General features: G+C 38.2%; 2 protein-coding genes across 8 annotated transcripts in view; one reads left to right on the top strand and one right to left on the bottom strand.

Annotated features, from left to right (window-relative positions):
• The first annotated feature begins 229 nt into the window (after nt 1–229).
• Nucleotides 230–10,767, top strand: tcea2 (transcription elongation factor A (SII), 2). Its single transcript, XM_026921347.3, has 10 exons — nt 230–469; nt 1,449–1,511; nt 4,299–4,404; nt 4,660–4,753; nt 5,509–5,654; nt 6,534–6,590; nt 6,786–6,940; nt 7,090–7,236; nt 9,653–9,724; nt 10,048–10,767. Exons 1-10 carry the CDS (start codon nt 401–403, stop codon nt 10,054–10,056), a joined length of 918 nt encoding a protein of 305 aa, XP_026777148.3. The 5' UTR covers nt 230–400; the 3' UTR covers nt 10,057–10,767.
• A 4,816-nt stretch (nt 10,768–15,583) lies between these two features.
• rgs19 (regulator of G protein signaling 19) overlaps nt 15,584–27,590 on the bottom strand; it is a 49,217-nt gene continuing 37,210 nt past the window's right edge. For all 7 annotated transcript variants that reach the window (XM_034311555.2, XM_026921344.3, XM_053240679.1 and 4 more), the window contains one exon: nt 15,584–23,410. In XM_034311555.2, the coding sequence (XP_034167446.1) occupies nt 23,222–23,410 (189 nt within the window). In that variant the 3' untranslated portion in view covers nt 15,584–23,221. The remainder of the gene's footprint in view (nt 23,411–27,590) is intronic.

Below are 27,590 nucleotides of genomic sequence, written 5' to 3'. Positions count from 1 at the left end.
CATATTAATAAATGCACACACACACACACACACACACACACACACCTGGCTATAATGACAAGCATGCTGCAGTTTAGTGTGAGTGCTGTGAAGTGGTACTGCGATTAGCCAAAAAGAGGATGATTAGTTTTAGTCTTCAAAATAATCATGAGAATTTATTTTCTATCTCTGCTAAGACAGGTAACTCGGGGAACAAGCGGTAGCAATTTTACTGGGCGGAAGAAAAAAAAAACTGCAAGTCCCACAATCCCTCAGTTCACAAAAAGACGAGAGCTGCGAAAAAGGCAGCGGTTTCCATTCATTTGGGCATCAAGAGCGCGAGAACAAAAACAACACTACCGCGTTCTTCCTCTATAAATGGAGGTGCGACCTTAAGGAACAAGATAGGGTATTTTTAAACATGGCGAAAGACCAAGAAGTCGAGCGCATCGCCAAAAAGCTGGACAAAATGGTGCACAAAAACAACACGGTAAGTGTGAGTGCTCGCGAGGCGCCGAACTGGGCAGCATCAGGAAGCAGGTAGCGCTGGGGCGCGTGCGGGTCAGCTGCACTTCCAGCCATGGACGACATTTCTGGAAAATCTGCGTTTGTGTGTGTAGGAATAGCGTGTCGAATGGCAATGGAAATCCCGTTTATTTTCACGAAGGCGGTGACTTAGCTTCCCTGGGCTTCCCATGCACCGCTTTCGATTTGCATGTCAGCTTGAATGCAGCACTGGAACTGGATCAGACGCCTTCAAAACAGCCGCCATTGCCTCATTAAATTCTAGGCTACTGAGTGGAATGTGGCTGAATAACCTGCATGTGAGGCGTGTTTTTACTGCCAGCAGCTAGGTTTTTAACAACACATGAGACGTCCACAGAGTTTCAAGCCCAAAGCAGGGAAAGGGTTACACCTCCATTTGAAAAAAAAAAAAAAGCCTTGTTAATGTTTTATCAGGATGCCCAGCAGTTAGGCCTCTGACATTCCCATCTTCTCCATGCTGCTTACACACAATCACATGTGTCTTATGGTGCTGTGTGTACTGAGCAGCTCGTACTGCTGGAACTGATGAGCTGGCAACTGGTGCTTCTCCAGTTTTCTCCTTGCACACTGCTTCCAGAGCAAACCTGGATTTATTCTCTACTTCACTGCAAACATTACACTTTCAGCTTCAGAAAGACTAAACCCAAAATTCTCTAATTTACACTGAGCATGAACCCACTACTTTTCCACCAGGTTTATCCAGTGATGACTTTATAGATATACTAGACTTGCAGTAATGTAGGCCAATTAGTGCTTTACATTTATAAAAAAAAAAAAAAACAAAACAAAAAACTTGCTGTGTCACTGGAAGTAAAAAAAAAAAAAAAAAAAAAATTCAGGTGATTTAGTGATTGTTGTTTGTATTAAAAAAAAAACAAAATTTCCTAAAATGTCCCTTTCCCATCTTTTTGTTTTTACCTTAGGATGGCGCCATGGACCTTTTAAGAGAACTCAAGAACATGAAGATGTCACTAGAGACCCTGCAGGTAACCCAGTCAACTTCAGAACTTATTTATATTCTTCATTTTTATGTATGTATGTATGTATGTATGTATGTATTTATAACTGCAACTCACTCATGTTTAGCAACATGAAAATTCTCCACAAGAGGTGCCGTAACACTTAGACTGGCTATGTGTGCACCATTTCCTCTTGTCTATTTTGACAGGCCAGACCTTCGCTAGAGAGTTTAGTACGTTTCATCAATAAACGTGACCGAGGAGTGCTTACTTTCACGAGAAGAAGCGATGGCAATCTGCTGTCCACAGCCTGTTGGCAAATATGCGAGGGTGTCTCATTTACTCAGCACTAAGTGCTTCACACAAGACTCTTGAATAACTTTTGAAGACAGGATTCTGTGATTTTTTTTTTTTTTTTTAAATCCAGTGACTATCTTGCTCCAAAAAGCTCATTGTGTTGCTGTGTTCAAAAGTTTGTTTTCCTGTAGGAAAGCGCATATATGTAGAAGTGTAAATAGCCAGTCAGATTGCAACCCTTAACATTCTGAAGGTTGTGGCCAGATAACATTTCCATCTCCTTTTATGGCATTTGGCAGACGCCCTTATCCAGAGCGACTTACAGAAGTGCTTTGAAGTCTCTATCAGTAAATACATCCTGATACTGGTTCACTAGGTCACAGACAAATTGAAGTACTCCATGAAGAGGTAGGTCTTTAGTCGTCATTTGAAGACTGCCAGTGACTCAGCTGTTCGGACGTGTAGGGGAAGTTGATTCCACCACCTTGGTGCCAGAACAGAGAAGAGCTTTGATGAATATCTTCCTTGCACCCTGAGTGATGGATAAGTGTTTTAAGGTAGGTGAGTGCTGGTCCATCTTTAGCTTTGATGGCAAGCATGAGAGTTTTATATCTGATGCAGGCAGCTACAGGAAGCCAGTGGAGGGAGTGTAGCAATGGGCTGGTGTCGGAGAGCTTGGGAAGGTTGAAAACAAGTCGTGCAGCTGCAGACCTGCCATGAACGAGTTGCAGTAGTCCAGTCTTGAAATGACAAGGGATTGAACAAGTGCCTGAGTGGATAGAAATGGACGAATCCTTCTGACGTTGTAAAGGAGAAATCGACATGAGCATGTCAGGTTAGCAGTGTGAGAGGAGAAAGTCAGTTGATTGTCCACGGTTACCCCAAGGTTGCTTGCCGTGACAGAAGGTGAGATGTGAGAGTTGTCCAGGGAGATCACAGTATCGACATTTATGACGGCTCCATTTTGGCATTTGTGTGAATGGTTGTGGCTTCTTTTTCCATCTCTTGGGCTAACTCGGGGCTAGGAAATACCTAAGAAAACTACAGAGAGGGCAAGAAAGGAATTGGTCAGCGTCCCATGTGCGTATTAAATATGCAACAGTCTTCATTGTTGTTTTTCATTCTGTTTTTCATCATGATATTGAAGATTTAGAGTTGCACAAGTGTTTTATTTACAGGGCTCTTATCTAAAATTCAAGTCTGGAATTATTGGCACCCTTTATGAAAATGATAAAATAAAATTAATATAAAAAGAATAACACATGTATTAAGTGATATCTTGAGTGCAAACATACAGGCACAGTGTAATGTTTTATTAAAACTTTTTAAAATATTAATATTTTATTCAATCTTGTTGTTTCCAAATTATACACCAAATGGCAAAAAGTATGTGAACATCAGATCATCACCATATATGCTTGTTTAACATCCCATTCCATGGGATCTCTGATCTGCCTGAATTTTTGGATCTTTAGTTATTTGTACTGCAAATTTGGCTGTTATATAAAGATCAGGTAAGGGCTGGATGGACCTTTTAACTCTGTGACCAATATATGCACATGTAGGCTGTTTTGGTTCTGCCCATCTGCACAGAAATGACTAAATACATTGTATTGTTTAGTATATGTTGTTCAAAATTCTGCTGACTTCATTTCATCTGTGACACAACTATTCACTTTGTTTTTAAAAACAGTTTGGATAGCATACATTTTTTTTTTTTTTACACTTGAATCAGTGGGAGCTTTTTGTCGACACACTCAAGGTGGCAGTAGTGTAAAAAGAAGGACGGTTTTACAGAAAAGAACATAATCCTCACTGTTATGTTATGGTGGAGGAACTGTAATATTGTAAGGCTTTTTTCCTTCTAAAGATCCTGGGAACCTTGTTAGGTTATATGGAATCATGGACTGCGTGAAATACCAGGAGATTTTAAATAAAAATGTATCTGCCACAAAGCTACAACTGGGTCATGGTTGGAACTTCCAGCAGAACAAAGATCCAAAACAACATCCAAATTCACACAAAAAAAGTTCAGTGACCACAGAGTGAAGCTTTTGACATGACCATCTCAATTTCCTGATCTAAACCCCAGAATCTACAAGACAGGACCTAGGACCCTGCAGGATCTGGAGAGATTGTGTATTGAGGAGTGCTCTCAGATTCCTTCCTCTGTATTCTCCAATCTCACTGTGCATGATAAGAGAAGTACCAAATTCTGAGGTGGCAATAATTGTGATGAGGTTTTGTTAAATTGATTTTTGATAAGGGTTTTTTTTATTTCCTTAGAATAAATGTGCTTCAATTAAAGGTTTGAGTATTCTCATTTTCAGTGTGAGATTAAGCTAATTAACCGCAGACTTTTTTTGTTGTTGTTTTACCCATATCATCTTTTACCCGTCTTTACCAGTGCCAGTACTGTTTCTTTTCAGTGTAATCAACAAGATACATTTTGGCATTTTGACTCGAGGGCCAAATGTTTGACTCTCTAACTTTGTGTATTTTACCTAATGTGTTCAGTCCACGCGGATTGGGATGTCTGTGAACGCTGTGAGGAAGCAGAGTTCAGACGAGGAGGTGCAGACTCTGGCCAAGTCTCTCATCAAGACCTGGAAAAAACTGCTTGGTACAGTTCTTCTGTTATTTTTTTCCCCCACTGCTTCTGTTGAAAAATCATGTTCCTGTTATCAACTAAGGCCATTTGTTTTACTGAAAGATTGCTTTAGGGTTTATTGTCTCATGTATGTTCAAATGACACAGGTGGTAATGGCTGTTTATAAGTAAATAATTTCTAATTGTGAGCATATTCTAGAAGGTAATGTTCCAAGCTAAGTGGTGCAGAGAGAAGAGGACATAAATTGACCCCTCCTACCTTTATTAGATGGTTCTGACGGCAAGTCGGAGGAGAAGAAAAAGGGACTACCCCCCCTTCAGTCATCGTCATCGAAAGACAGTCCTGGATCCAGTGACTTCAGGTGTGTATTTGCGTGTGAAGAACAGAAATCATGGCAGAAATTATTGGCTCAGTGCAGACAAGTTTCTGAATATTTTTCCTCACCGCTGCCACGTCCTGTAATGTGTAACAAGCCTAAAGAACACTTGGAGATGGATCTTGGGCCATTATGCATCCATGCATTACAGGCTCCTTTATATTCTTAGGTTTGCATATGTAGAATTTAGACCACAAGAATTTGCAAGGGTTCAATTCCAGAGACTGAGATAGCTATGGTAAATGTTGATTTTGTGTTCTTGCAACCATTTCTGTTTTGACATGGGGTCCTTGTCTTGCTTAAAGAGCCAGCAAGTCCTAACTTACTGGCAGAGGCACCCACTATTTAAAATATCCTGGGCCTTGGTGCTTTTCCATGTATGCTTTTTTTGTTTGTTTGTTTGTTTGTTTGTTTTGACAAAAAATATTTATGGGTAACTAAACATTGCTTTAATAGTTTTTAAATTTTGTTGTATTATTGTTTTATTTTAAATATTATTTAGGGGTGCCAATAATAATGCTGCATGTGTTTTCATGAGATATGTATTATTTAAAAAAAGATGAACGTTTTTGTCAGAAGAAAGCATAGTAGTTTCTCCAGTTGTTTGAGTACTATAGTTGAATCACTGTGTAATGTTTCATTTATACAGTTATTTTTGTTCATTTGCCAATATTTTGATGACTGAACAAAACCATAGTATATATGAATATAAAAGTGTTTTTTTTTTTTTTTTTTTTCAGTAAGAAACCAGAGACGCCAAAGACTCCCACCACCCCTACGACCCCCACAACCCCTAAGATGACCTCGTTCCCCCCTCCTCCAGTAACCACTGACAGCGTACGCAATAAATGCCGAGAGCTGCTCGTCTCAGCCCTGCAGACGGACGGTGAGTCAAGTCACCACTGTTAGACCATGGTCAGTAATTGTGTACATGTTGTTATTATTATTATTACATTACAGGTGGAATGATGTAGCACAAAATATCACATTTTTCATTAGATCAATATCTTTACACATAGAGAATGATCTTGGTTCTCAGTCTTGGACCTAGAGTACCCCCTCTTGTCTTTGGCTGCCTTCACATATGCAGTGTTTAGCCCATTTGAATAAAACCCTGGTGTGTTTTCCCCTTTGGTGCAGATCTTTGAGTGAGAACACAGCAATCGCACTCGGATGCAGACCAAAACAACATTTTTTTGGTCTGCACCTGCATAGTCAAATTTTTGTGATTTCTACGCACAATTGGTAAAGGTTTGTTTTTCCATCACCGTATTTCTGACCAACCCCCCCCAGTCATTTGCTTATGTAGTGTGAAACCAACCCATGAGGCAAATGAGCCAAAAGTATCAGTTTCACACAGATTTAGGCTCAACAAACAAAGTTTGTTAACACTGTTTTGTGCCTTAACACACAGCTCTGCCCAGTTTAGGCCTGTTAATTAGCTCCATTTCCATCAAGGGAAACACTAAAATGTGTAGAATAGAGGGTACTCCAGAAACAAGATTGAGAAACCCTGTTCTATAACACTGAGGAAACAGGGCAATGTTTCAATTATTTTGTACTATTTTTAAATGGAGGTGTTGAGAAAATTGTTCTTAACCTTTTGTTGTTTATCAGAAAGAATGTGCAGTCTGAATTTTTCTCAGTTTTTTGGGGGGGATTTCTCCTTGAAGTTTAGCAGATATTGGCAACATCATTTTAGCTGTCTCTTTGTTTCAGGTAGTAGCTCTCTTTTAGTATTATAATTTATTTGCTCTTTTCACAGATGACTACAAAACAATTGGAGCAGATTGTGAAGCTTTGGCAGCAGAGATTGAAGATTATATCCTTCTGTTTCACAAAAGCTCCAAAATAAGCTTTTGTCTTTCAGAGCTAAGCCAAACTGGATAGAATTGCCTGACACTGTAGGATAAAAATGTTATTGAAATACTGAAATAATGTTTGGAAGATAAGGAAGGGTTCTGCCTATGTATAGGTTAACCTCGAAAGAACCTCTGCTTTCTTAACTGACTTTTACGCATCTACAAAGAGTTTAAATCCACTGACATGAAGTATAAGACTCGGTTGAGGAGCCGCATCTCCAACCTGAAAGACCAGAAGAACCCCGACCTGCGCCGCAATGTGCTTTGTGGCACCATCAGCCCCGAACGCATTGCCACCATGACTGCAGAGGTGCGCTTTTGTCTGCACAACCATATCTGAAAGCATATTGCTCTTACCCATGCTTCAACTTTTATTATTCAAGGTTGTGTCCATGTAAAGTCCCTGCATTTTTTTTTTTCCCCCGGAAATGCGTGTGTGTTTGTGTGTGTGTTTTGCAGGAGATGGCAAGTGCCGAGCTGAAAGAGATAAGGAAGGCGCTAACTAAAGAGTCCATCCGGGAGCACCAGCTCTCTAAAGTAGGCGGCACTGAGACTGATATGTTTGTTTGTGGAAAGTGCAAGGGCAAGAGCTGCACCTACACACAGGTAAAGAGCCACACCTCCTTGCGTGCTGTTACCTGTTTCTTGCTGTATAATGATATTACAGTTATTAAACAGCTGTTGTTATAACTATATACCCATTTATAACCATGCAAAATTACTGAGATTCAGGCTATGTGTAGACAAACAGCTCCAATAAATGTAGCTCAAATATATAATTATATATTTGTTCAGTGTATGGCAGTGCTGGGCTTCAATAAGTTGCTACAAGAAACTTGAAAACACCATGAAAACAAAAGTCCATTTGGGTTCAGCTGTTTGATTCCATGTCATGTAACAGATATATACTACTTGCCCAAAACTATGTGGACACCTGACCATCACACACACACTTGTGCTTTTTGAACATCCCTTCCGAGACTCAGTCCCCCCTCTTCCTGCCTTGCTCTTTTAACAGCCTCCACACTTCTGGGAAGGCTTTCCATTAGATTTTAGAGCGTGGCTGTGGGGATTTGCCCATTCAGCCACAAGAGCATTAGTGAGGTCAGACACTGATGTTGAGTGAGGAAGCCTGGGACACAGTCTGCATTCCAGTTCATCTCAAAGCTGTTCAGTAGGGTTGAGGTCAGGGCTCTGTGCAGGTCACTCGAGTTCTTCCACTCCAACCTTGTCAAACCATGTCTTCATGGACCTCACTTTGTGCACTTTGTGGCATTGTCATGCTGGAACATGTTTGAGCCTCTTAGTTTCAGCGAAGAGAAATCTTAATGCAGTAGCAAACAAAGACATTCTAGACAGTTGTGTGCTTTCAACCTTGTGGCATCAGTTTGGGGAAGAACCACATATGGGTGTGATGGTCAGGTGTCTACATAGTTTTTCCCATATAGTGTAAATTAAATGAAAGTATGAATGACATAAAAATAATATTACAGGGTGTCCCAAAAGTCTCCATACATAGGGAAACAGTTTCTTCCCTGAGCCAGTCAGGAGACTCAACACGCTGCTGCCTCTCAGTGTTCACCTGGGCTAGTCAAACACCTAACCCAGTATGACTCAGTACCACTGCACACCGCACTTTACAAAGCTGCATCAGACACTTTTTATATTATGGAACTCCTTTTTGCTGCCAGTATTGCTGCTACACTTGTGGTGCTACATCACACAGTAGTTTACAATTTACAGCCCATGTTCTGTGTATTTATTGTTCTGTGTATTCATTGTCCTGTTCTGTGTATTTATTGTCTTGCACTCATCTGACACTGTTGTGTATTTGCACTTTATGTAGTCTTGCGTACTGTTCTGTGTTGCATCATGGTTCTGAAGAAACAGCATTTCGTTCCAATGTGAACAAGCTATATAGAGGAATGACCATAACAACTCACTTGACTTGACTTGAAAATTAACACTTTTTAGCAAAATGTACCTTTATTTACAGAACCTCCTCCGCATGATTGCCATTTCTTTGGAAACACACACAGTGTCCCCCACTGATGACGAGCTCGTCTTAACACATCTGGTGTTAAGCATGTAATTGCACTTCGAATGCTTTCCTTTAAATGATTTTGATGCTGTCTCTTTTCCTGGTATACCATGGTCTTTCAATACATTCAAGGCTATCTGGAAAAAAAAATGATAATAATAATAATTTTGGTAAAAAAGTGTTAATTTCTGCTGTGTATGGAGACTTTTGGGGCACCCTGTATAATATTAAATACACTAAATATTTTATGTAAGCTTTTAAATTCTTTAAAGGTGGAAGACAATTTTTAAAAGAATTTAATTTGTAATCATTTGTAATCCACAGCATAATCTCTAGGCTCCATGCTTCTCATGTATGCACAGTACCTGAGTTTTCTGTACAGTAACCAATGTACATATGTGAGCAAACAAAACTATAGTCTGAGACAAAATCAGATTAGTTATGTGTACTCAGTCTAAAAATTTGATTTAAGCCTTAGAATAGGATTGGCCTTGACATGTGAACAAAGCCTAAATTTTTAAGTGTATATCGTTTAGAATTAGACGGTTATATAACACGGCTCTTGTATTGGCTTGGTGCTTTGCCATTTTCAATTTGAACTAAACTGTGACATTAAAGTGCAGAGTGTCAGCTTTAACTGCATCCATACATCAGAGGAACAACGATGTAACAAAACTGTCCGGGATCTAAGATTGCTCGTTGTATACAACCAATTTACCTAACTTACAATAAAGCACCCGGTCTATATGCTGTACTGTTAGCAGAGTTTGCCACACCTGCCTAAACACATTGACAAGTACATTCACACACCCTCTGCCCCGGGCAGGCCTGCACAAGCCTCAAATCTCCTGACACAGCGATAGCAGTAAGACCCCTGACACTAATGGAGGAGTGTGTTCCTGCATGTACATCTGTGTATTAGCTTGTTGGGACTGCTGGGACTGAGCACTCTTTGTCAACACCCGTTCTCACTTTACACAGGTTCAGACTCGCAGTGCTGATGAGCCCATGACCACATTTGTGATGTGCAACCAGTGTGGAAACCGGTGGAAGGTAAGAGAAACTCTTAACACACAAAAGAATACCCAAACACACTGCAATTAAGGCACTTAAAGTTAAAGATATTCAATAACCTGAAAATCATGTGAATAAAAATGGTATAGTTATTGTTGATCTGGCCACGTGGTGGCACTGTTTGCTCAGTGTAATTGAACCTGTGTGTACTTTCAGTTAAATAAATGAATGTGCTTGATTAGAGATACTCAGTATCATTTTTTTTGTGTGTTATAAATTGGTACAAAATGCATATTTGGCTATAGATATAAATATAATTGTTTTATATGAATAACAACTCTCTGTTCTTTATCTCAATTTAGTTTTGTTAAGAAGCATCAGGATTCTTCATGTAATCAAGTGACAGATTAACATTGTGAGAAGGTACTTTTGTTACTTTTTTTTTTTCCAGAAGAAATGTCATTTTTATACTCATTTCATAGCTTTGTAATATATTCTGTATGCATATTGCTGTATATGCAAGAAAAAGCTGTTTGATGTAAATTTTATTTTATAGCATTTTTTTGTACTGGGAGTATGTTCATTACCTTTAAGCGCTTGAGTTAACTGGACTTTGTAAGTCAGCATTAGCTCATTTGATACTGCTTTTGCCCCCCTGATGAAGCACTCTCTGCCTTTTTGTGCTTTCAATGCTGAGCTTGTCATGCTTAAAGATTTGTACAAATTCATTTTGCACATCAGTAAGATTTGTGAAAGTGTGTTGTAGATATGCATATGCAGATTATGCATTTGGTAACATTATTTTACACTTTATTTGGATAGTCATTTGTAGATGCTTAATGAATTTCCAGTGATCATTTACTGAATGAACAGTTCTAAGTATAGCCTGATATATTTGGTCAACTGAGAAATAACTGATTAGTCTGTCAGTGTCATAGATCATCTATAGCAGACCTTCCAGATAAAGTGGTACTTTTTCTTCTGCAGCTGAATAATGTGTGAAAAGTGGATCTGACTGATAACATTTGACATGTATGATAAACTTGTAGACCAATTGGTCTCAATAAATTTGGAGAAAGATATGCAGAGATTTTGTATGTCCATGAGTATCTGATGATTGTGCAGAATTGATTAATAGTTAAGCAATTTAAACATTAACATATTAGTACTAAGCAGGCAGGCAAGAACTCATTGAACCCGACATAACTTCATTGTCCAGTAAGCAAATAGTGCCATACATCCAGATTTCTGTAAAGCTGCTCAGTGACTATGTCTATTATTAAATGCGCTCGAATAAAATTGAATTGAAAAGCGATTTAAAGGCCAGCACAGCTATGAGGTTTGTGAAAGAGGTATCTTAAAAATCTAGTATGGATTTGTCCCTGTATTTTCAATGTTTCCACTAGAGGGTAGTGAGTAGGACACGTTTTCAAGTTGCCGATCATCTCTCACTTCAGTTATGTAACTGGTCCTCAACACGCACATACACAAACGTTCACACACAGCAAATTAAATGAACAGGAAAAGGAAAAGGAAATTAGCCATCAATGATTTCCTAGACTAGCCTCAAATCCATCTAAGACATAAACACTCTAAATCTAGATTTCATCAGTGTTTGTCTTGAATGTTTTAGATAGACTTCTGTGTCATTTACTGAACATCCAGTAGTATCTGCATCTGATCTGTGTGATCAGATAATTACTTACTCCATAATTGCGCATTTCATTTCGAATTTTTTTTAGACCTATTCCAATAAAACAAATGTAAAAATGTTGGATCTGTGTTTGGCATTAAATGTTGTCAGATATAATAAACTCCACACCAGCAGCCATTCGATCTATATCGCGTGCGAAAAGCCACATTTTAAATTCGAGTCATACTTATAATACAAAATCCGGGGTTTAATTTTTGGCCCGGCATTCTCTTTGATCTGGTGTGTGGAGCAGTCACATGAAGCTATTGGGATCACTTGGATGCCTCTCTATTGTCACCTCTTGCTAAACTTAATCAGATGGCTGAACTCTCACTAGGAGCAACTGGCAGGAAGTGTTTGGCCACTGCCCCAGCTGTAATTCATGCCAGTCTGTCATAAAATTGCTTAATATCCTCGACCAAGAACAAATCTTGTTCAAGCTTGTTGGATGCAAGGGGATTAGTGGTGTTGCTCATGGTGCCATTTAGGTGGTCATACAGGAAGAGGAAAAAAGGGATGAAATTGTGATGAGGGGATCAGACAGACAGCTGTCTCCATGATCAGAAAGGAAAGTATGTTTGGTAACACTATCTATGAAAGCTGTATTTATCCATCATTACACAGCTGCTTATAATTCTGGGTAATTTGGTAATGCAATTAAGAGCATGGTTGTATGCCCTCAAGACAAAATACAGATGTAAATTAATAACAAACAAGACAAAAAACAGTCATGTGGTGCATAATATGATATTAATTAAAACCCCAAAATAGATCAGTTGAAAAGTTTAAATTTCCCTTGCTGAATGTGATATAAATATTCTCTTATAACTTGCCCACTCTGCCTTTATTGCTGCATCCAAAGTCATTTGGATCCTCAGTTATAATATTCTTCTTGAAATCTCTGTTTTGACTGTTTAACAAATCTTAGTCCTTTCCTCATAATGTCAAACACTGCCTTGTTTAGATAAAGGGAGTCACTGCAGCTTCAACTTCTTTCTCTTAGTTCTTTTCAAACCTTTCTTGTGTTGGTATTTCCTTCTGATTGGGATTGTTGTCTTGTTGCAGGATATAACCACATCTCCTTTTTCAGATTTCGATCCTGAGCTCAGGTTCCTGTCTGTGTGGAGTATCCATGTGGATGTCCTCCAGGTTCTCCCGTTTCCTCCCACTGCTCAAGAACATGCCAGTAGGTGGATCGGTGACTATAAATTGCCTCTAGGTGTGAATATATGCGTGTGTGTGTGCGCATGGTGTCCTGTAACGGGCCAGTGTCTGTTCGAGGGTGTATTCCCACCTTGTAATCAGGGTTCCTGGGATAGGATCCAGACCAGGATAAACCAGTTACTGAATATAAGTGTATTTTATAAACTAAAATAAAGTGTACTATCATTAATTTCTTGATAGCCTCTGTAGATCACAATCCATATCAATATGCGATATGTAAATCTTTTTGCTAACTAGTTGTCAATGTGTATGTTTTAATAAAATAATAATTTATTCATTCATTTTAATTCATTTTCTTTCTAGAACAGAAGTGAATTTTTTAAAAACAAAATAATTCACATAATCAGTAACATCTATAGAAATATAGAAAGTTTTATGAATATAGCCATCATAGAAAGAGGTAATATACATTTTTGTTGCTTTTTTTTTTTTTTAAAACTTGAATTTATTTATTACTTGTACTTGATTTAAAAAAATTTTTTTTTTAAATGTATAGCACATTCAGATAAAATGCACTATATATTCATTTATTCATTCACAATCTGTAATGAAGATATTGCTCAGGGTCATGGTGAATCTGGAGTCTATCCCAGGAATACTGGAGACTAGGTGAGAATACACCCTGGACTGGACAAAAGCAGAGATGCATACATTCACACGTGTTGTTTATTTATAATAGCCCATCCAATACCTGTATGTTACTGAGAGGTGGGAGGAAGCTGGAGGAAACGCCACACAGACGGTAACTTGAACTCAGGATCAAACCCTGAAGCTGTGAGGCAGCAACGCTACAGGTCGTGCCAGTGTACCACCTGGATACTATATAATTAAAGGGTTTTTATATTATTATTATTATTATTATTACATCGCAAAATAACCAGTTTTAGGATGAATAAGTGACTTCATCAATTTTTGGTCCCCAAAGGAAATGTAGAAAGATTTTCCCACCTTCACACATGAGGACATGTCATTCTTTAAAATACTTCAACACGACAAACTGTTAATAGCTTGTCTAAACACGCACACCTTATCAGGTAAAAGGGGAAAAAGCAAGTTATGCCAACTTCAAGTTCAGCTAAAGGTAATTAGAGCAACAGAATCAACTTCAACTTCTTAAGCAGCATGTGCTGGAATTAAGGTTGGGTCATGTCCTGTTTATCATAAATAAAATTCGGCACTGGTGCGTTCATGCGTGAGCATGTATTGACACTCTACAATCATGTACAGTGTGAATAAGTGTGTGAAGCAGCTTCCTGTCTCTCCGTATTTGCATTTGCTGTATTTGCATTTGCTGTTTTTGCTATGACTGTACTATTCCAAGGAAATCTGATCACCTTTGCTATGACCTCCCCCCCCCAAAAAAAGTTATTTCTAAATGTAGTGCTGCATTTTATCTAAAAAGAGAGTAATTATATAAAGTATACACAAACCTGTTAAAATTGCATGTTTTTGTGCATGTTAAAAAAAAAAAAAAAAAAAAAAAAAAAAAAGAAACCAAGATAAATCATGTGAGATGTTTTTCCTTTAATATGATATAGCCATCAACAAAATTCAAATGAAAAATAAATAAATAAATAAAAAACCTAGGTATAGGAATAACCTGGTTGCATAAGTATGTACACCCCTTAACTAATATTTGTGGGGTTTTTTTTTTTGGGTAAGAGTTAGCAACTTACCTTAGCACATCTTGATTAAACAATTTTATTCCACTCTTAGTTTCAAAAATGCTCCAGATCTATAAATTGTGAGGAGATCTCCTGTGCACAGTGCTTTTCAAGTCATGCCACAGGTTTTTGATAGGATTTATATCTGGGCTCTGAGTGAGCCATTCCAAAATGTTGATCTTCTTAAGCAAATCCTTTCTTGACTTGGATTTGTGCTTTGGGTCGTTATCATGGAAGGTGAAATTTTTCTTTATCGTAAGTGGTCTAACAGGCGCCTGCAGGTTTTGTGCCAAAATAGATTGGTATTTGGAGCCATCCATGATTCCCTCTGATCTTTTCTAGAGCCCCAGTCCCAGCTGAAGTGAAGCAGCCCCAAAGCATGTGGTGCCCCATTTTCTCTACTTGTTGATGATTGGCCTTCACAGTGTTCTATGTTACATCCGATATTTTGGACATTCTTTTGTACCCCTCTCTTTATTGATACCTTTCGACAGTCAGATGAAACCAAGATGATGTCAAGAAAATCCTACAGAAATGGCTCATCTTTAGCTGGGGTTAATCAGAATCACTTCAGTGACGACAGCTGTATGATGATTACTTTTGAGTATGAATGTGAGTTTCATTCTTAGCACAGTCACATTCCACATTATAAAAAGGTGTACACACTTGTGCAACCAGGGTGTTGTAAGTTTTTTTTCTTTTACTTTGTTCTCTAAAGCACTTCTGTTTGGTTTTCATTTGAATTTTGTTGGTTGTTATCACATTAAATGTGGAAAAAAGATCTGACATGATCTTGGTTTCAGTTATTTATATCACAAAAATCTGCAATTCCAACAGGGGTGTGTAGATGTTTTATATCCACTGTGTTTGAGTGTGAAAGATTGTGATAGTAGTGTTCCCTCATTCTGAAACCTTCCTGAACATGGCTCAGTCTTGCATGGCACTTAATATATAAAGAATGTGGGGTTATACACTGAGAAACACAGCACTGTTGGCCCTCCTGTTTAGGCTTATAAACTCAAAATCAGTGAAACTCAAACTATCCTTAATGATGTAAAGTATAATAGCAGATTGAAAGCAAAGATACATAATACTAACATATTAGGCGCAATATCAGCTCATTTCAACAGAAGCCCTGAACCGCAAATTGTGAAACTATTGACATGCTATAATCATTATTAGTTAGTAACTCATTATTTCAGGACATTATGATATTATTTTGAAATATCTCATTATTGCAACTAAATATTTATCACCCCACAATCATTTCCACTGTAAATCTGAGTCATGCAAGTTTCTGTAAAAGTCACAGCTGAATAATAACACAAACATCTTTATTATCGTCATTATAATCATATCTTCTTTTAAAAAAGAGGGAAAATAAAAACGTTAAAAAAATGCAACCCATTTCAAAGTCAAGGAATGAATGAGGATAATTTCTTAATGAAGTCATCTTCAAAAACTGTGATGATATGGCCTTGGTGGTAGGGATGTAAAATTTTCTGACTGGTGAGAATCTTAAAACAAAAGGGTTTTGGTCCATACGCATACTTTTATAAAATGTAATGCTAATGTCAATAAATAATTGTCCATAGAAGTCCATGAGTGTGGAACATGTGTCTCTGCTGCATGGCACATTGCTGTGGATGGCAGGAGGGAACAAAGAAAATGTGAGTGAGAAAATGAATGAACGTGTGTGTGACAGAGGCTGGGCCACGAGGTTTCAGAACTCTCTGAAGTAATAAGACACGTAGCATTCTTACACGACAAAGTAGTACAGAAAAAGAAGGGACACATTCTTGAGGAGAGAAAAAAAAAAAGCGTTGGACATACATTAGTTATGCAGAGGATTATTATAAGAGTATCATAACACACAGTTCTTCTGCAGTCCCACGTGATAAGTTTCAGACTGTAAGAAGGCTAGGCTAATTTGGCACCTAGAGAAATGTATGTAAACATAAGCAAGTATAGGTCTCGAGTCTTTCTCTCTTTTCGAACACTAGCTGTGGAAAAATGTCCGTTTGGCCTGTGCTGTGATGTGTCGTCTGGTGTGTGAAGTACTTACAGAAAGGTTGATATGTCTTTAAACATCTGTGTATAAATCTAGGATAAAAATATTTATGACCAAAGGCCCAACTAATACTTTAAACTCTCTGAACTGTCTTATACAGGTTCACTGAACCTTACACTCATTATTTCACAAGCGCGCACACACACACACACACACACACACACACACACACACACACACACACACACCCCTCGTACACACCTTAGACTGGTCACATCTTATTGGAAAATATGAACAATACTAAATTACTAAATTGCACACACAAACACACACATTTTATATATATATACACACAAAAGGTATATATATTATAAACACAAATGTACATTGTCATGCATGACTGGTATTTCATTTGAGAAAATTAAAAAAAAAAAAAAAAGAAGGAATTTGTACCATAAATCCTGTTTGGCCATTAAGCCAATAAATCTAAATCTAATAATTCTAAATAGAATGTTTCATTCTATTGTTAAATTATCTTTTTGACATTTTCATCACATATAAATCTTTATATTCTATGCTGAATAGATATTTACAGATTTTTTTTGTTTTTAATGAAGTATAACAGTAATGAAAGTCCAGAAGGTGAGGGAAGAGGGCAATGCCCATAAGAACATGGCACTGATGGGATTAATTTGATTTAATTTGTATACATAAACCACACACACCTCACTGATGAGGACTGTTGGACTGTAGATGCCTTTTGCATCATTATAATATGAAATCAGGGAGAGATCATTTCAGTTTGGCCCCAGAGCACTGGAATGCATTTCCTCTAACGGTTCAGGAGAAAGAATCAGGGCTATGTTTTCAATTATGTTTCTAATGCAATCCTGTCATCCCTCTCACAGAGCACGTGGAAGTCTACATCAGTGACCTCCAGGGGTTCTGTGAAATATAGCCAGGGGTTCTATGAGCAAATCTATTATATTTATTACTATATCTATTATATTTATATTATGAGTTTGACCGGTCACTTGAATTGAATGGGTTTAATCCAGACCTCAACAATGAAAACATGTACACCCTTATTCATCAGGGATGATGAAAAAGTCACTCATAAATGCTCTGTGGCTCCAATAAACAGGCCAACTGAATTGTACATTATTAAACATTTAGCCTAATGTATGACTAGTTGGATTATGTGCTGAGTGGTTTATTTATTGATTGATTGTAATTTATTTTACATTTTATGGGGCTGAAAAAAGTATGTGTTTATAGTAGGAGGCAGATTTTTCAATCACAACACACAGCAAGCTTGTAGTTGAATCAGTTTCCTTGGTGGTTTGTTCATTATTTCTTTTGAGCAGCTTACAAACAAGCTAACCAAAAAAAAAAAGTGATTAGCAAAAGGTGGGAAGTAGAGTACATTTTAAAACAAATAGGTTATTCTATAATATCAACAATATTTTTTTGGAATGCAGAAGGTAACTTTTTGTGCAAGGAGTTGATTAAAATTCTACATTCTAATTTGTGTGACAAGGTGGGTGGACGATCCCTTAACGCAATTTTATGTACATTTCTACATTTTACATGTGATTTTTGTACCCATTCATGATAGTGCTAAGACTTACACCAAAATGGAGGGAAAAAAATCATGAGCTTGTTATGATAAAATTCATTCCTCAAATCTTAAAAAATCTTTAAAAAAGTAAGTCACCTATCTGTCGCTCTGAATATTTACCTGTTGTTAGCTATGTTTTGTATACATCTAGTACTTTACCCTGAGTAAAAAAAAAAAAAATTAGAAGCTGTATTTTAACTTTTACCAGAGTATTTATTTAGATTTGCACTTTTACTTGAGTAAGGAATTTTATGTATTTATACCACCTCTGTTAGTTACATAATTAGTGAGGGAGTAGTGGGCTGTATAACACCCCAGTTTAAATTATTGAATATTTTATTGCTCCTCTATACATTTATAAATAGTCCCACAGAATCTGAAACAAAATTACCTCAGGTTGCAATGTCTTTTAGAAGGTTTTGCTCCTCAGTTACATACTCAGTCGATACCCCAGCCCTCCCATTTCTTATCCAAAAAACTTCACCTGAGCTAATAAGCTAATTAGGTACTGGAAAGGCCCTTACGACAGCGACAAGGATTCTCAAGTGAGCGCATTGCTAAAAACAATATTGAAACATGACCCAAAACGTCCTCCGGATTGGGGATTTCAGGGGAAAGGCATGTCTATATCAGTCAGGTAGAAATGGCTTTACACAAATACAGCTAATGAACAAAAACAGTATTTAGCTCAGTGCCATAATGAAAGAGTTCATAACACTGCTTATTGTATTTGCCCAATTTTCATACTGAGGACAAACACACATGCACAGAGAACAGTGGTTGTCTTTCAAATTCACATTTTGAAATGTACAGACATAGAGGGCATGGGAGGTACACAAGCTCACAGTGGTAGCACCAGCAGTGATTTCAGGTCTGCTACACAACTCCATTCTTAATAGAAATTACACAATGGAGTTCGTACCAAGTGCCACTCGGGCGCATGCAGAAGGCTATAACCTACAGCAAAAGGAATCCTAGAAAGCTTGCTGGTCATAAAGTGACATTTTTTTGAGTGGTGGCATCATGCCAATTAAAATAAATTCCCCGTTTGTGGGGAAACCTGGAACTCCTGATGCATATGATACAATTTCACTGGCTTCACTTGAAATTTAACGGATGTAATGGAAATTTGTGCTGTGATTGAGCTATAAGAAATACTAGTGTGTGAATTTTGGAGTGTGTGCGTGAGTGAGCAGCTAATGAATCCCATAGAGACCTGAAAGCTCTCCTAAATTTGATGAAACAGGCTCCAGGACTTGCCTAGAATTTACATTGAGACAGTTTGGTAAATGTTCACGTTGAACATTATACGGGCTGCAGTCTGGTACCACTGTGATGGACAGGCGTGGCATCCAGGGTGTATTCCCAGTGTTCCCGGGATAGGTTCCGGATCCACCTTGACCGTGACTAGGAGAAAGCACGTACTGAAAGTGGGTGAGCGAGTCTCGTAGCAGTTTTACGTTGAAAACTATTTTGCCAGATTGGATAATTCCTGGGCTTTTAAAGTAGAATAAACGTCACCGAACAGTAACTAAAAAAATCAACATAATATACAGTGATTACTTTTTTCTTTTACACTTTTACAGTAGTATACAGAAGTTGATTATGTATTTGCTTTATATGTCTATGAAGGTTTTCAGTCACTGAGTTTTCTAGCAATGGCATGTCAAGGCTACTGGAAGTGGTTTACAGACTTTAAGCCATTTTTAATAAGGTTTTTGATCATCAACTGAAATTGAAGCCCCTTGAGTAAGTAGAAAAATGTCTTGGTAACATTTTACTTGGTATTCATAGTGCTACATGCCACCTGCGTAAACCCTTCATCACAACTTACACAACCCTACGTTAATTTCATAGATTTTTCCAACAGGCATGAACTGCCATAAAGACAAGCTGACATAACACCTGAGTCAAGTAACAGAGTTTTGGTAACATAAGGCTGTGTTGTGACACTTTCCAGGCTTACTTACAGTAGAATGTCACTATAAATGACGTAGCTCAGTGTATATCTGGTGTATCAGTCACATTATGTAATTGTGTGTTATGTAAACCTGCAAATGCCTTTATGTCAGCTGATGACTGCTGGAATAATGCTTTATAAATGTTTGTCTGCTGTCATGAAGGGCTTATGTAGTTGCCCTATGAGCAAGTAAGTTGTTTCCAAATGTCTTCAGTAGCCTTGAGGTACTACTAATACACCAACTACTCTAAAATGTGTAATATGCATCAGCTCAGCTCAACCCATCCACCCAGCATCACGCTAATAGGCTGCAGCTTGTAATTCCCATAATGAACTATGATTAAATATACAGTACCATCACTATCAGCGCAATACACAGTAAGGGTTTGCTTATGTTAAGCTGTGTTTGTGTCTATAAGGCCCCATCCACAAATATACAGATATTTTTGAAAACATGGTTTTTATCCCTTTCAAAAGAAGATCTCATCTACACAAACAGCATTTCTGAAAATACAATATATGGCCTAAGGTATGTGGACACCTGATTATTGAACATCTCATTCTAAAATCATGGGCATTAATATGACGCTGGTCCCTCCTTCGCTGTTATAACAGCCTCCACACTTCTGGGAAGGCTTTCTACTAGATTTTGGAGTGTGGATTTTTGCCCATTCACCCACAAGAACACAAGAGGTCAGGCACTGATGTCCTGATATCAGCTGGCATGAAGTTGGTGTTCCAATTCATCCTAAAGGTGTTCAGTGGGGTTGAGTTCAGGGCTCTGTACAGGCCACTCGGGTTCATCCACAACTTGTCAAACTATGTCTTTATGGACCTTTGTGCACAGGGGCATTGTCATGCTGGAAAACGTTTGGGCCCATTAGTTCCAGTGAAGGGAAACTTAATGCTGCAGCATACAAAGACATTCTGGACAATTGTGTGCTTTGTGGCAACAGTTTGGGGAAGGCCCACATATGGATGTTATGGTCAGGTTTCTACACACTTTTGGCCATATAGTGTATCACTGTCCACATGAAAATGCAAAAATGATTTGAAAACATTTCCATGAGCAGGCCAACCAACTGGGTGGTGACAGTATTTCATAAACTGTTATAAGCATGAGTGGTAGAGATGTGAAATGTGGAGAAACACCAACATGACCAAAAGTTAATTCAGTCATTCATTTATCTTCATTCACTGTTTTATGCTGGTCAGGGTTGTGGTTTCCCAAAAGTTCTAAAATGTAAAAAAAATTGACAAATTCATATGTATAGCCTGAAACTGAGGTGGAACTACTGCTTAAGGTTACACTTTGGTCCTATTAATAATGTCTGTTCACAGTACAGTTTGTACCACTCGAGTGGTGGATTCAGGCGCCTCTGCACGCGGATGTAATATTAATACAAATAGAAATTAAAATACAAACACATCACAAATATCAAATAAGCAGCCATTTTAAACAGAGTCCTAGCACATCCACTACACATGCAAACCACAATTTTAAAATTTGAGTTTTAAAATTTCTCCATCTTTGAGGGTGGTTTCAAAAGCTCCATTTTCCATGATCCAAAATACTGTTTTCATGTGAACTGTTTTCAAAAATATCCATATACACGTGGACAGGGCCTAAGTGTGCGTCTTTGCTTGCAGATCTCTGTGACCATCCTATATCACTAATGTCCCATCCCAAGCCTCTGTGCGCTGAAGCCCAGTGCAGACTTTTGGCAGTGAAATAGTCCTAAAATCAGATGAATTCAATACAGATAATTGTGCAGTTTATACATTTCCTGTAGCACAATGAATGTAAGTCCTGCACAGTGCACAAGTCAAGGCCCAGATGCTCAGGTAGAGTTCCATTCATCATGCTAAGTGACTATTCACAAACTGTAGAAATGTCAACAAGGACACACAATGTCATAGATGTGAAGCACCACTTTTCTATAAAATGCTTGGTGTTCTGCCAGAGTTCATTTCTACAGGCTGATTTGGGTCCAATAACTGATGGGAGCTGGGATTGTTCTGGTTTTATTTTAAAAGAAGTGATCATTATTAGGTAAAGCCTTATAGGTTGCCTCCTCTTGTGATTAATAAATGAGAACGTGAAGAGGAAGACAGCAAGTGAGGATAATCACAGTGCAGCTGTTCAACCACACAAAGTTCAACTACTAATGCTACTATGTGATTAAAAACATGTACACGAGAGGTTTTTGAGGTGCTTTGCATCTATAAACAATCCTTATAAATTCATCTGAATGAAGGAGTGTATTTGCCAAAAAATTACAATACTGAAGAATTACTAAAGAAACACTGGAATTTATCCAGAAGAGAAACCCAGAAAAGCAGCATCTCTGATTTTTCGCAATTTTTGCCAAGGAAAGGGTCATGTGACCCATCAAGCTTTTCATCCTGTAAATAAGGATGTGCCAGAGAGGCTGAGGTTTGCTTACCCACACATACACACGCTCAAACACACACACACACACACTCATACACACACAGTGCACTATGAAGCACTCGTGACCTTGCTCGGTTTGCGTCATCCGTACCGGATTTAAAATTGACTGTACAAGAACAAAAGTTGACAAAATAGAAAATAAATAACATTAACAATACTAAATTTAAAATGTATTTTGAGTGACCAGTCTAATTAAGACTTAAGCATTTTCTCACCACTCACCTTTTTCTTTGTATCTACATCTATTTTCCACTTATTGTTGTTTTCAATAGCATTCGTTAAAACTTGTTAACATTCTAAATATTCTTTTTTTTTTTCTTTCTTTTTTTTTTTTTTTGCAACTGGGAAACTTTCAGCCCCTCCGGTAACAAACATAACCATCCACCACCACCCAACCCCATGTCTCAGAGAGCTGATCTCAGAGAAGGGAGACAGTGGACAGGTCAAAGGTCATAGATAATAGGCAAACCGGTCGTATGAGGAGCGGAGAAAGTCGACTCCAGTGTGTCTTATTGCAGAGGCTCTCTCGTCTTTTGTCAACTCATGACATCAGATAAAAAGACAAAACAAGTTCTAAACTGTGTTCGTACATATACCTATGGAAAAAATGAACAAAGGACAAAGAGACTCGAGTGGATCAGTAGTTGTTTCCGTCGCCACAAGCAGTGGAATGACTATGACTACTTCTTCAACCCTGTGTCTTCCAGTTTCAGTCTGTGCAGGTTCAGAATATTCCAGAGGAATGGCGTGTCCTCCAAGACAACAGACGAGAGGTGAAGTCAAAGCAAAACACGGGGGAAAAAGAGGCATAATCCAACCATGACAAGAAGCCAACAGGATCTTTCTCCTTTAGTGGTTGTGTGATGGAGGGTTAATGTAGGGAGAGAGAGAAGTGGATAGAGGTGGGTCTAGGATTCAGAAGAGGAGCGTGAGCCCCCCTGCACCAGTGATCTATAGATGGGTGAGTTGAGGAAGCGTGGGTACGAGTCTCTGTGCATGAGCGTATAGATCTGCAGCTGTGCATCCTCAAATGTGTGCGGACTCGGGTCCTGCATCTTCCTGTTGATTACCTCACGCACCCGCGAGTCCAAACTCACCTGCCAGAGAGAGAGAGAGAGAGAGAGAGAGAGAGAGAGAGAGAGAGAGAGAGAGAGAGAGAGAGAAAGCAGAAAAATTTGGTAAGCTTTAAACAACTTGTGATAGAGTTTATAAAGATGTATAACATTTTATATCAATATTTTCTAAGAGTTTGAAGTGTTTAAAAAAAAAAAAAAAACTCAGGCTTTTGGCCAATTGTTTTTTTTTAACTCATGGTATAATATTCCCCATTATAGTGAAGAGAAGTGCTCACTGAATCACATACGTATCTAGTTAGCTAAGGTTGTGCTTAATCTCTTCATGTTACTACTATGAAAATGCTATAATAATGGCTCATCCATACTGGCAACCCACTTTATAAAGTCCTTATTCGTGACTCCATACATTTTAATTCCATAATACCGGTTACCTCTTTTGAGTGACCAGTGATTAAAAAGAATGTTACTAGTTGATAGATATAAGCTGATGTTCCACTGATTTGGTTGCCTTTCTAGGTTTTGTGCAATCATGTTATCTCAGTGACTGTATAAATGAGTGGACAATATGGTGCCATTCACTCCCACTGTGCTTTTGAAGCCTTTTCTGGGTCACTGACCGGGTGGACAGTGGGTCTGTCTTTCACCCGCCCATATTAGTGATGGACATTTGTACGTGAGCGTGCACGATATAACATGAATTATGACTTTAGATGGCACATTGGCTAACTCAAAGTGGCAAGTACAGTGTTATTAATAAATATATAACATTCTCAGTCATAAAATGCTAGGCATATAATTTTTGCAGGTATATTGTTTTTACTGTTGTGAGGAAGAGATTTTAGAGCTTTGAGTCATGACTGACTGAGCAAACATTATTCATCATTTTAATCAAAGTAATGTAAGTATAAGTAGAGAACAAGACATGGCTATCTTACAGAACTACCAAGAGCTTCAGCTGCGTGTTGGAATGTGTGCACGTTCATGAGGCTCAACTGTCATGTCCTAACATGTCAATCACCTCATCAACCACGCCCTTTTATTTACCACAAAGTAACTCTTATAAAACATTTAATTTATCATAAGGAAAAATATTAGGGAAGAAAGCAAGGTCAACTGAGCTTATAAAAATGACAGAACACTATTCCCGAAAATAGTTTGTGGATGTATAATTTAAAATTCAAGTTTGCCATTTTCTCCATTAACAAGTGTGTGAGTGGGGGTAAAAATACATTTCATTATTTGGGTTCACTTTTGAATTGAATTCCTGTCATTAGCTCCATAGAGGTATTATTGCATCTTGTGATCAAAAATGGGAACTGCAACAAGTGCTAATAGAGGTCCATTCGGGCATGAATCACATTGCCCCATGCTCACTCTATGAACATTTTCAGTGGAGGACAAGACAGTTATTAAGAGGGTTGCCAGGGTCCCAGTTTTTATGCCAAATTGGGCTAGTTTAAAATACTCTGTTTTATAGCAAATAATTGGAATTAAATCTAATACATTTCCCCAAACAAAGGCAAATTGCTGACAATGTGACTATAATGTACAGAATCATTTCTATTGTAAGGTATATTGCAAAGACTGGGAGAAGGAAAGGGGGATTATGGAATGGATAATGTCTGTACATCAGAAATGCATGTGCATCCATGCAAAGGTTGAGAAAAAAGAAGAAAAATGTGTCTCCCTTTTCCAATGCCCCAATTTTTTTGGGCTAGTTTCAGGCCTTTTGGGTGGTCTTTGAGATGAAGTGGAGGTGGAAATTTTGCTGAAATCTGGCAACCTTAGTTAATGAGTTACATTTACAGCATTTGGCAGACTCCCTTATCCAGAGTGACTTACATTTATCTCATTTATACAACTGAGCAGTTAAGGGCCTTAGTCAAGGGCCCAGCAGTGGCAGCTTGACAGTACTGGGATTTCAACTCGCAACCTTCCAAACAGTAGTCCAACGTTTTAACCACTGAGCTACCACTTCCCTAATGATATTATATCTTCTGCCTCCTTGGTGACTGGAAACACACCTGCTCTATCAAACCCTATTTAACAAAGGTACAGGTAAAACCACTCAACATGAGCTACTAGAATGTATATGCTGGATGACTTTATGCTATCAGCCCTCAACTGCCTATTTTGGGGTTACTCTAAAAATTCACTAGATAGTAGCCTGCAGCATTAGTGTGATCACCTCTTGACTTAATTTTGTTTGAGGCTATGTTGTTATTACTGTCGTCCTGCTCCAACAAAATCTATGGTCACGAGCCACTGCTGAGGTAAACCACAAACTAGGAAAAAAGAGGTCTAACTGTTGGCTGAAGTTAAATATGTGAGCAACATTCAACCTTATCTTATTCATGGATGTAACAGATTCAATATTTGTTTTACAGACTGATGATAATGCCTCTTGCCATAATTAGCTAGAAACTGCAGCAATTCCACAGAAGAGGCCATTTAAAAAAAAAATAAAAATAGATATAATGTTGGATATAGTGTTCTCATCTGTCAAAAGTTTTTATTAGTTTTTATATGATGGGAATTTTTCTATTTGGGTTGAATAGGTTTTACTGAGCAACAGGCAATTAATACTCAAATACAGAAGCAGCCGTAAAACTCTGAGTATTCAAGAGAGGTACATATTGGCATCAGCAAGACACACTGACATTAGTTGTGTTCATTCTACAAGCCTAAGTGCTCAAGAACAATTTACTTTTAATATGGCCTATTTTCAAAACATTGGTTATACAGCAAGTGGTGTTGATTCCTAACAGTTCCAGGTTGCAGAGTTCAGTCCTGTGCATGGTTCACTGCAGTTTGTCCCTATGACTTTTTTGGGGGTTTCCTCTCTTTAATACTCTGAGTCAAAACAGTATGGTAGTTGGATTGGCAACATTAAAATTGGCCCTAGGAGTGAGTGAATTTGTGTGTGTGTGCACGCATGTGTGTGTGTGTGTGTGTTTGTGTGTGTTTGTGTGGTGCCCTATGATCGACTGGTATCCCATCTATTGTGTATTTTTGCCATGGGCGCAGTGTTCCTGTGAGACATTTTAGAAGAGAAGAGAATCTTGTCTAAATTTCATGCCCACAAAGATAAACAAGAACAATGTTATAAGATGAAGTTCTGCTGAAAATGTGATGGATTGGTGTAAAAGTTGTATGAGCTCCATGATCTCTATATGGTCAGGCTGAAGTCACCACTACTCAGCACCACATATGAAACTGGCCCAAATCAGAATAAAAAAAAATAAAATAAAATCTGATTCACAGTGATTCTTGCTGTTTCCCCTTGTACAAAATCTGAAAAATAATATTTCTGTATGCTGTATGAACACAGCCAAAGACTTACAGACTTCTCAGTATCATTAGTCAGTGACGATATCAGACATTTTAGCTTCTAAGTTTACCATACAGCCGAAGTGACCAAAAACTCAGAACAAAGAACCAGTGGGGCACCCACACTGTTGCCCATTCCTGTGTCCCCCCTTTCTTAAATCAGACCCCTATCCTTCCTCACTCCCTTGCTCAGCACACTGCAGCCTATTTATAGAGCACTTCTTGGAGGCCAGAGGGAACACAATTTATAGCTTCCTGTAGACTGTACCTAATGTTGCTATGAGAGAGAGGGAGAGAAAGAGAAAGAGAGGGAGTATGTAAGCTGCTCATCCTGTGGTGCTGTGAGCTGACACACACATGAATTGACCCCAGCATTACACATTAAAGACCCACAAGGTTTAAGTTAACACACCGAAACACAGGACATTGCATGCCATCAGGGAGCAAGCACGTATGAGCTGTCCTTTACTTAAAGTTTTTTCCCCATTTTCAACACACACATCAGTGTATACTCTGCATAGCACAAACCACTCTGTGCTCGACCTCATTAAAAATTCTTTCATCTATCTTAGTAGAGATAGTAATAACCTATGATTCAGTCACTTTAGACACAATTTGTGTCTGGCTGTAATATTTTAGTAAAATTATAATATACAGTATATTTCTATCCCACTCCGTACCAGAACCTGCGCTAGACACAATGTCAAAGACTGCATTAACAGAAAAGTTGGACATAATAGGCAGATCAAACTGCATAGAGAAGCAATAAAATTGTATTTCATTATTTCAATGTTTTTATCTGCCACTGAATATACCTGAAACATACAAAACATTCTTTTTTAGATTCTGTATTTTTCTGCACATACACTGA

The sequence above is a fragment of the Pangasianodon hypophthalmus genome, chromosome 16 (genome assembly GCF_027358585.1).
Source record: "Pangasianodon hypophthalmus isolate fPanHyp1 chromosome 16, fPanHyp1.pri, whole genome shotgun sequence".
In the NCBI taxonomy this organism is placed as follows: Eukaryota; Metazoa; Chordata; class Actinopteri; order Siluriformes; family Pangasiidae; genus Pangasianodon; species Pangasianodon hypophthalmus.
This window is presented reverse-complemented; position numbering and strand designations above follow the sequence as displayed.

Coding starts and splice junctions, on each gene's coding strand:
- tcea2 (XM_026921347.3), top strand. CDS start 401: ATGGCGAAAGACCAAGAAGTCGAGCGCATCGCCAAAAAGCTGGACAAA. Junction 470..1,448: donor TGGTGCACAAAAACAACACG/GTAAGTGTGAGT, acceptor TTTTTACCTTAG/GATGGCGCCATGGACCTTTT. Junction 1,512..4,298: donor TGTCACTAGAGACCCTGCAG/GTAACCCAGTCA, acceptor TAATGTGTTCAG/TCCACGCGGATTGGGATGTC.